This window comes from Rhinopithecus bieti, unplaced genomic scaffold (assembly GCF_001698545.2).
Source record: "Rhinopithecus bieti isolate Rb0 unplaced genomic scaffold, ASM169854v2 scaffold_70224, whole genome shotgun sequence".
Classification (NCBI taxonomy): domain Eukaryota; kingdom Metazoa; phylum Chordata; class Mammalia; order Primates; family Cercopithecidae; genus Rhinopithecus; species Rhinopithecus bieti.
The window spans coordinates 87,555-98,656 of record NW_016826060.1 but is presented as its reverse complement, the minus strand read 5'-3'; the positions used below and the strand labels follow the sequence as shown (position 1 = coordinate 98,656).

General features: G+C 39.0%; 1 protein-coding gene across 1 annotated transcript in view; it reads right to left on the bottom strand.

Moving 5' to 3' along the window:
- LOC108522828 (putative zinc finger protein 724) overlaps nucleotides 1–11,102 on the bottom strand; it is a 56,895-nt gene that overhangs the window by 10,550 nt on the left and 35,243 nt on the right. Inside the window, exons 5-6 of the mRNA XM_017863266.1 lie at nucleotides 4,979–5,105; nucleotides 4,071–4,166 (exon numbers count right to left, since the gene is read on the bottom strand). Coding sequence (XP_017718755.1) covers nucleotides 4,071–4,166; nucleotides 4,979–5,105 — 223 coding nt within the window. The remainder of the gene's footprint in view (nucleotides 1–4,070; nucleotides 4,167–4,978; nucleotides 5,106–11,102) is intronic.

Below are 11,102 nucleotides of genomic sequence, written 5' to 3'. Positions count from 1 at the left end.
GNAAATAAATTATGTTTTTATTTAGATATAGGCTGAAGAAAGTGAGTGCAAATCCTGTAATTCCTCTTTGCCTGCAGCAAACAAATGTATAAGTAACTATTTTAGTAAATATGGAGTGCCTACTAAGTTTCTAATTTACTTCATGTATAACACTTAAATTGTGACATATTGTCCTAAATGTGTGAATCCAAAATTATGGACAAATTTGAAACACGAAATATAAAGAAAAATGAATAGAGTGACATTAGTTTGATGGAAAAATAAAAGGTGACATATTTTCTTACACCCTGAGAGCAAGAAAATTTGTCAGCCATCCCTAACAAAAATGCCTTTATGAGACAGCCAAGCATCATTCACACCTGTAATGACAACTACATGGTACACTGAGGTTGGAGAATTTCTTCAGGTCAAAAGTTCAAGACCAGCTTGGGGTATGCAGCAAGTCCTCATCTCCAAAATAAGTGCCTTTAAGGGGGCTTTAAAGGCTGGGCGCGGTGGTTCACGCCTGTAATTCCAGCACTTTAGAAGGCTGAGGCAGGTGGGTCACCTGAGGTCAGGAGTTTGAGACCAGCCTGGCCAACATGCTGAAACATTCTCTCTACTAAAAATACAAAAATCAGGCATGGTGGTGCATGCCTGTAATCCCAGCTACTTGGGAGGCTGAGATAGCAGAACTGAGTGAACCCGGCTGGGAGGCAGAGGTTGCAGTGAGCTGAGATCAGGCCACTGCACTTCATCCTGGGTGACAGAGATGAGACTCCGTCTCAAAAAAAAAAGAAGAGAAAAAAGTCCAGGCGTAGTGAGTGGCTCATGTCTGTAATCTCAGCACTTTGAGAGGTTGAGGTGAGTGGATCATCTGAGCTCAGGAGTTCAAGACCAGTCTGGCCAACATGGCGAAACTCCATCTCTACTAAAATACAAAAATTATCTGGGCATAGCTGGGCACGATGGCTCATGCCTGTAATCTCAACACTTTGGGAGGCTGAGGTGGGTGGATCACCTGAGGTCAGGAGTTCAAGACAGCCTGGCCAACATTGTGAAACCCCACCTCTACTAAAAATACAAAAATTAGCCAGGCATGGTGGCACATGCCTGTAATCCCAGCTACTCAGGAGACTGAGACAGCAGAATTGATTGAACCTGGCCGGGAGGCAGAGGTTGCAGTGAGCCGAGATCGGGCCACTGCACTCCAGTCTGGGTGACAGAGATGAGACTCCGTCTCAAAAAAACAAAAAACAAAAAACAAAAAACAAAAAAGGCCAGGCGCAGTGGCTCACGCCTGTCACCTCAGCACTTTCGGAGGCTGAGGTGGGTGGATCATCTGAGGTCAGGAGTTCGAGACCAGCCTGGCCAACATGACGAATCCCTATCTCTACTAAAAATACAAAAATACAGGCACAGCCAGGCAGGATGGCTCGCACCTGTAATCCCAGCACTTTGGGAGGTCGAGGTGGGCAAATCACCTGAGGTCAGGAGTTCGAGACCAGCCCGACCAACACTGCGAAACCCCGTCTCTACTAAAAATACAAAAATTAGCCGGGTGTGGTGGCATGTGCATGTAGTACCAGCTGCTTGGGAGGTGGAGGCAGGAGAATCGCTTGAACCTGGGAGGTGGAGGTTGCAGTGAGCCGAGATTGTGCCATTGCACTCCAGTCTGGGTAACACAGTGAGACTCCATGCCCCTCTTCCAAAAATAAAATTATCCGGGCATCGTGGCACATGCTTGTAATCCCAGCTACTTGAGGGCTGAGGGAGTAGTATCACCTGAACCTGGGAGGCGGAGGCTGCAGCGAGCTGAGATGGTGCCACTGCACTCCAGCCTGAGCAACACAGTGAGACTCCGTCTCAAAAGAAAAAAAAAAAAAGAGAGAGAGTGAGCTTTGAGATCCAGGAAGGGAGTTATGAAACTGATAATGCCCAAGACTGAGGCGCATCCTTTTCAGAAGGCAGGCATTCATTCAGGTGGCAAACTATAGCACCTCTATTCCTGGCTACAGACCAAAGAGCCCACCCAACTTGGTCCCACTGAGAATATTAAACTTACCCTGTAACAATCTCATACTCCTCCTAGTCACAGTCTGGGAGAGGTCCTGCCCTTCCACAGGGCTGGAGGAAGATACCCATTTATAGTCATGCAGGCAGGTTTGCAAGACCTTAGCCTTTACTGTGGTCCCTGAAGCAGTTCCATGACTCAGTTCAAGGCCAGTTCTGCCTACATAGAAACCCACACAGTGACCTGGCAAAATCCTCTTTGATGCTCAGTGAAAGCCATACTCAATCACATCCTGATGTAATGCTTACCATATGCAGACATGACTTACAGAAACCTGCCTAGTGACTGCCCTACAGATCAAAGTCCTGAAGGATATTCAGCCTGTCCAAAAATAAAATGCAAATTACAACTACACAATCCCCTTGTAACAAGCCAACTAAAGTAAACCCTTGTGCAGACATAGCAGCCTTGTGAGCAACCTACAACCCCTCTTCATTACAAACTCAGAGGGCATCCTATTATCTTGGGAGCCCAACAAAGATCTTTACTTCCTGAAACCAGTTGATAAAAACTTGAAGAGGTGTTTGTTTCTTGAAATTCACAGACACCAGTGCAAAACTATATTGTGCCCAGTGTCAATGCTTCTATTTTAAAATAGCACTGGAAGTATGCAGCAGAATAGTCAAAACGATTTTTTAAAAGCCATTAAAATGGAAGACAAATAGGTAAAAGTTGCTGTTTGTAGATCATAAAATCTCATATATAAAAAATCATACACAGTACATTTAAACATGTCTAAACTAATTAATATACTCAGTAAATTAGCAAAATATAAAATTAACATACATTTATAAGATAAACTTATACTTCCATAAATTTAAACTTCCATAAACTTAAACTATCTGATAAAATAAAGGAGGAAAACAATCTCATGGACAATAGCATTAAAATAATAAATTTCTTAGAACAAATTTAACCAACGATCTAAAAAACCTTTACAATAAATGATATATCAATGGAGGAAATTAGAAAAGACACAAAGTTTAAAATATTTTGTGTGTATGGATTGAAAGAATAAATACTGTTAAAGTGACATATTATCCAAAGTGATCTACAGATTTAATAAACTCCCTATCAAAATCCCAGTATTTGTTTTCACAGTAATGAAAAATACAATCATAAAATTTACTTGAAACTTCAATAAGCTCTGAATAATGAAAGCAATCTTGAGGAAAAAGAACAAAGCAGGAGGACAACATACTTTATAATTGCAAACTATATTTCAAGACTATAGTAATAAAAACAGGATGGAATGTGCAGAAAAAAATGAACAAAAAGATGAAACAGAAACCACTATTCTCAACATATTTCAGACATGATGTAGAAAGAAAACTTGAAAAAATAGTTCAACATAGAGTTTCTTAAAATTTCACAGATATTTACGTGTCTGCCAAAACATTAAAAAAGCAGATTTTATAGTCTTGTATATGCCAAAAAGGGGACTTTGGCTCTCAATGAAAACTGGAAAGATAACTGAAGGGAAAGTATATTCCTTAGAAAAGTTAGAAGGATAAGACAAAAGATACCCCTATGTAAGAGAAAAAATAAAATAAAAAATAAACTTCAGGCTTCCCTGAAACTATTTTTCTTGGAGCACAACTCCCAAATTGTATTTCTTATTTTTATTCGTTTATATATTTATTTATTTATTTGAGATGGAGTTTCACTCTTGTTGTACAGGCTGGAGTGCAATGGCGCGATCTCAGCTCACCACAACCTCTGCCTCCCGGGTTCAAGCGACTCTCCTGCCTCAGCCTCCCGAGTAGCTGGGACTACAGGCATGTGCAACCACACCCAGCTAATTTTGTACTTTTAGTAAAGACAGGGTTTTTCCATGTTGGTTAGCCTGGTCTCAAACACCCGACCTTAGGTAATTCGCCCGCCTTGGCCTCTCCAAGTGCTGGGATTACAGGCATGAGCCACTGCACCCGGCCCCAAATCGTATTTCAAAAACTGACTTTCTCCTTGACATTTGGACCTCTCATCTGTGTCATCTGTTATATTCACTATCACCTACCTGTGGGTTTGGCCACCATCTCATGTCTCTCCACATTCCAGGGTTCTTTGCCTTGCTCCAGACAGGTGATCAGGTCTGGCTTAGAGACAGCAATACCTGTTTTATTAAAAATAAATAACATGAATGTTGCTCATATTCTTCAAATAATGTGCTCAGTAAAGAGAATATAATTAATAGAATAGTAAATTAATTACAAAATACTAATTTAAAACAGAAATTTCTAAATATTTTGACTTTTTTAAATTTGTAGGTTCTTAATTTTACTACTTAGTGTTACTGAATCAAAAACTGAAGATGACAATTAGATTTTAAGGTATAGAAAACAATATTTTATGCTACTAAATTTCTGGAATTACCACTAATTTAGAGGGAAGGATATAGATCAGTTCAGGAATGTAAAAAGTCCAGATCAAAATGAAACATCTTGAATTTTTTTTTTCTACACTGACAAATCCCCAAGATTTTCTTTCTTTCTTTCTTTCTTTTTTTTTTTGAGATGGAGTCTTACTCTGCCACCGAGGCTCAAGTGCAGTGGTGCGATCTCGGCTCAAAGCAACCTCTGCCTCCTGGGTTCAAGTGATTCTCCTGCTTCAGCCTCCCAAGTAGCTGGGACTACAGGTGTGCGCCACCACACCTGGCTAATTTTTGTATTTTTTTTAGTAGAGATGGGGTTTCACCATGTTGGCCAGGCTGGTCTTGAACTCCTGACCTCAGGTGATCCAAAGTCCTGCCTTGGCCTCCCAAAGTGCTAGGATTACAGGCATGAGCCACTGCGGTTGGCCCCCAAGACTTTCTTAGAAATAGAGATCTGATACTCATTTATACAAAGATCAATTACCAAAAAACATTCTACAAAAAAATGAAATCTTTAGGGTATATTAGGAATTGTATATTGAAGTTATTCTCACCCAGGAAGACCAGGTTTCTGTAGTTCTCTAACATTACGTTCCTATATAAATTCTGCTGTGCAGTGTCCAGGCATTGCCACTCCTCCACAGAGAATTCTATGGCCACATCCATAAATGTCAATGGTCCCTGAAAAGTACACACACACATATTTACCAAGTGGCCATGGGCAAAATTTTTAATTTGACTCAAGTTGAAATGAATAACTAAAGAGTTCTGACTTATAAAAGTGAATGAAATTACCCAAATGAAGTAATTTTAAAGACAGAAATATTCTCTGATGTATTCTCTAACTCTGAGAAAAGACTAGAATAAGATCTACAACATCAATTTATATATGATACTTTTCTGGATAATAAAATATAAAATTAAGGGCAAGAACACAAGCATGTACATTCTGGAGTGCTATATTCACATTATACATAATGAGTTCTGTTGAGATGAAAGATATGTTGAGTTACAAGGTATATTTCAAATTTTAATGTGTACAATAAACTGGAAATCTTGTTATGCTTTTTTTTTTTTTTTGCAGAAGATCTGGAATAAAGTCTGAGTTGCTGAATTTTTAATAAGCTCACAAGAAATGCCAATGATTTTGCCCCAAAGAAAAATATTTTATCAAACATCCAATAAGTGAAATAACCTGTTTTTTCCCCCCGGTTTCATAGCTTATAAGAGAGAGATGACAGTCTTCATTTTCCAAAGACAAATATATGGAAAGAAACCTTAAGAAAGAAGAGCACCTGCCAGCTTACATTTGATAATTTATACCAATCAGCTGCATAAAGATACTTAATAACGAAGAAAAAAATAACACTACAGTGAAAAAATCTGTCAGAGAGCTCTTTACCGAGTGAATCATTAGCATCAACTGCACTAGGACAAATTTTCATGATGTTCTAAAACACTCAGAAGGACACAGCATCACTGCTGAAATATTGTTTCCAATAAGTAAATTATAGTCTAAATTCAACCATGTGGAAACAACAGTTTTATGCAAATTTCAAGATACAGGTATCTTCTATCTTGATACAGGATATCTCAAAATATAGGAATCTTCTATTCAAGATCTTCTATGTTCTGTAATGTTTAATAGTGATTTTAAGTAATCTTTCTTTAGCACCCTCGAGAACAGGTATCGCCTGATAATATTTTTTCAGAACTTTCTGGGTAATAAATGCCATCCTGTTTAAATAAGCATTTTCTAAATTCTGTTCTGCATAGGGCTAATAGCAAACACAAATGGAACTTCAACATTACATGTTCTCCACCTTTACTAACGATCCCAGCTTTTCCCCAATAGTAATCTTTGAGTATCCACACTTTACCATGTTCAACAGCCACAAAAGAACACTTTTAATACTGCAGATCATAAATTAATGGTGAGAATTTTGCAAGGCATATAAAAGGCATAATTTAAAAAATTCATAAAAGACTCTGATATATAGGAAAGAAATATTTTCAGAGACCCTTGATTATCACAAGAATTTTAAAAAGTAGTTAAAACAAACTCATTAGAGAGAAAAAACACAACTATGGAAGGCAAGGTTTGCAAGTACTAAACACATAGCATTCCAGGAGGCAGAGCGGACACAGCTCTTGATTTGAGACATGTTTAGCTGAAAAAAAAGTGCCACTTTTCCTCTATCTCCTCCTTCTCTGGGATTTATTTTCAGATGAGATTTTCTGGACTAATTACACCTGCATCTTGAGAACATTCCACCTGTTTCCATGCTATGACCACACCCACAGGCAGAAGGACCAAGATCCTCAGAAAAGTCCACCCATTTCTGGGTGAATCTTCAGAAAAGATTCAGAAACAATGAAGTGAAAATAGAAGTTTCTCCTTTCCTGTCCTTAGGTACCCTCCTCACCACAGACACCAGCAATTTCTGCTACAATAATGGTAATATGAGCCATGCTGCCCTGTCTTTACTAAACCCAAACAGAACAGGCCCTGTGACCATCCTTCAGTGGAAAAGTAAAACATAACTCACATGAATGTATCTTGAACCCCTCCCTCATAGTTGATTCTGGCCTTACCTTAGAGTCACATGAGGCACTTAATTAAAACAACATAAACATGTCCACACAAAACAATAAACAGAACCTGTGAAGAGGGCACAAGTAAAGGGATTTCTAATAATTACACATGTAATCTGAGTGTCTACACCTAAGTAATCCACATTACTTAGAATGGCAAAATGTCAATTAACTTTTGCACCAACCTAATAGAAGTTCATCCGGCTGATAACCATTTAGCTAAGCATTGCCTTGCAATGTTTTTTTTTTTTTTTTTTAAGACGGTGTTTTGCTGTTGTCACCCAGGCTGGAGTGCAATGGCACAATCTTTGCTCATCGCAACCTCCAGCTCCTGGGTTCAAGAGATTCTTCGGCCTCAGCCTCCCAAGTTAGCTAAGATTACAGGCACCTGCCACCATGCCCGGCTAATTTTTGTACTTTTAGTAGAGATGGGGTTTTACCATGTTGGACAGGCTGCTCTCGAACTCCCGACTTCAGGTGATCCACCCACCTCGGTCTCCCAAAATGCTAGAATACAGGCATGAGCCACCATGCCCAGTTGTCTTGTAATATTTAATAAGCATATAAATCACTTGGTAACTTTGGACCTTCCCTATGTAATTTGATTCTGTAGGTTTACAAAGGGTTCATGAATGTGTGTTTTAAATAAGTCCCCAGTCAATGCTGATGTTGTTTCTTCTAGGCTCATCATTAGAATTAGTTAGAGAAGCAGGCACTGTCCCTTACACTCAGCACTCTTGTCACAACACAAATACTTCTGGCACAAATGAAGACAACTAATCTCCATCTTTAAGTATCATACTCTTTGCTGGTTCTGTAAAGTTTACAGAGGCAAAAGAAAGTAGCAACGCCTGTGCTCAAGAGTATGTCACAGAGCACTATGCTTGGAATAACACATTATGTGATTTAATTCTCATAACAAACTGGGAGTTAGCACAGATGTTTAATAATTCCCAGGATTTAGATTAAGGACTCAGCATTGTTATTTCATCTTTCGTTTCTCTGTCCTTGGTTTTTAAAAAAATGTACAGAATACTAAATATTGACAGATGAGAGAGATACAGAAAGAATTTAATGTAGTTTAAAGAAATTTTTATTGTGTTCATATTTACTTCTTTGTGACTTGTGGAGCAACTACTGGATCTGCAGGAATAGAAAACAAATTGCTAAACAAAATGTCTCTTCAAGTATTGGTTTAACAGAAAATTTAAAAATTAAGATGCTAAAATACATACTTTATTTTTCCAATTTTATCTGCTTTCGCGTTTCAGAAAATTGTGAGCACCAGCTCTAAAAAATGTAACAGATTCACCAGTCAAAACTTCCAATCAGTCAGTTCTGTGAGGCCAGACTTCAAGGTGGGGCCAGACAAAATAAGAGGTAAAATGGCTGACTGCTACCCTGTGAAGTTTGTAGAAATCTGAAGTGACTGGAAGCCTGAGAGGAAAAGCCCCCTCTAGAGTAAAGTTTGGCTGGAACCGTATGTGTTTATATCATGTCTAGTAATTCTAGACAATGTTTGGAAAATATAATTAAAAGAAAAAATTTCTCCAGCCCTAGAGAAACTCCAAAATGATAGAACAGAAAGTAAACTATTTCATTACACAATTAAACCAGAATGTGACATGCATCACAGTCAATCTTCTTAAGAGATTGCAGGCCGGGTGCGGTGGCTCAAGCCTGTAATCCCAGCACTTTGGGAGGCCGAGACGGGCGGATCACGAGGTCAGGAGTTCAAGACCATCCTGGCTAACACGGTGAAACCCCGTCTCTACTAAAAAATACAAAAAGCTAGCCAGGCGAGGTGGCTGGCGCCTGTAGTCCCAGCTACTCGGGAGGCTGAGGCAGAAGAATGGCGTAAACCCGGGAGGCGAAGCTTGCAGTGAGCTGAGATCCGGTCACTGCACTCCAGCCTGGGCGACAGAGCGAGACTCCGTCTCAAAAAAAAAAAAAAAGAGATTGCAAAGACAAAAAGACACTCCCATAATTAGTCCACAAGTAAAAGAATTCACAGCACCATGTAATACATGGTTCATCCTAAATTCACCTGGTAATGGGGGAGGCGATCCGTGTATGCTAATTGGTTATATTCAATGACAAAATTAACTTTTCACATCCTCATGACAGGAGGTAATTTTGCAATTTACTAGACTCTGCTTGCCCTTTTCTGACAGCCAGTGTCCTCTCTTGACTCCTACCACAGGGCTCATAGCTGGCAGCTCACATCTTACATGAACCCCAACTGCCAGAGCAGCACTCCAGTCCCACATCAGGTAACGAAGCCTGAGCTGCAGGAGAGCCTTCAGCCCTCCTAGGTAAAATTGCACCTTCATGATAATGGGAATGGGAGCATTGTTTCAGCTTCAGTTTCTATTTATAATGGTGACATGAAAAAAAAATACTGCTGGATTTTCAGCATGAGTCCACATAAAGAGTTCTCCCTTTGACAGCCCACCTCATTCACAGACACCATGGGATAGTAATAGGGCTTCTGAAACAGACACCCAAAGCACTGGAGAGAAAAATCGCTCTTCATCTTAGCAAAATTATACTGAGAGTACAAAAGAAGAGCATCTTTAAAAAAAAAAACTCAGATTAGATAAAAGATTGATCATGTTGGCCAGAAAATGTTCCCCTAAAATAAACGTCTCTCTAAACACCCAAACTGCACAGCCACTCTCAGCATGATAAGCATGAGTATCATGAAGAAAGGGGACATATCCTCAGCAAAATTTTATAAAATTTCTCTTTTATCTCTGCTGCTCTCTTATCTCCTAGCCATTAAATGGGGGATTTATATTGGAATACATCTGACAATTTCCAACAGCACTTTTTAGTTTTAATTTTTTTTTTGAGACAGAGTCTTGCTCTCTCACATACGCTGGAGTGTAGTGGCATGACCTCAGCTCACTGCAACCTCCGCCTTCCAAGTTTAAGCAATTCTCCTTCCTCAGTCTCCTGAGTAGCTAGAATTATAGGCGCCCATCACCACCCTCCGCTAATTTTTGTATTTCTAGTAGAGACAGGGTTTCACCATGTTAGCCAGGCTGGTCTCAAACTTCTGACCTCAAGTGATCTGTCTGCCTTGGCCTCCCAAAGTGCTAGGATTAAAGAAGTGAGCCACCGCACCCAGCCTTCACTAACACTTTTTGATGAAGAATCGGAATCTGACTTTGTTTATGTAGTAAAATATATTTGAGCTTACAACATAGCTAACTGAAAAGCTACTACATTTCTTGCATGGTCACATTACCCATCACGTTTATTTGTACTGTAATAGCAGTATTCAAGTTTAGTAAAATAAAAGACACTGAAATCATGCTTACCTACATCTATTGGGTAAATTAATATGCATGTCAGGCTAACATCTACCATAACAATTTTGTAGTGAATTTTTTTGGATATTAGACATAAACATCTAAGCATAAATAATTTTAATGTACCAGTAATAATGTAGAATTTTTAAAAATTTTCTGTAACCATAATTTAGTTAAAATACTTTATATTTCAAAAGTATGACTAATATTAAAATGACTAAGACATTCATCCTAAATATTGTGGTCTTATATTCATACTATTGTAGAAAATACCACACAATTTAGGGCGGGCACAGTGGCTCATGCCCGTAACCCTAGCTACTCAGGAGGCTGAGGTGGGAGAATCGTTTGAACCCAGGAGGTGGACATTGCAGTGAGCTGAGATCATGCCACTGCACTCCAGCATGGGCAAGAGAGCAAGACTCCGTCTAAAAAAAAAAAAAAGAAAGAAAGAAAATACTGTATAATTCATATGAAGGCAAGTTGTCTACAAACACTACACATAACCATGCTAATTGTTTTGAAGTAGTAAATAGGAACCAAAGCATAACCACTGACTCCACTGTTGAGTTTATACACAGAACTGTTCTTTCTTTTGCAGTGTAAGTACTTCAGCCTGCAAATATTGGATAATTACCTTGGATAATCAGTTTTTTTGTCAAAGAAACTTCCTCAGCATCTTTTAGTCTTTATCATTCTGTATTGGTAAGTTTAATCCTATCTTTGTGCTCCACTTTTTGTGTGCTCTTAAAATAAGTTTCTAAAC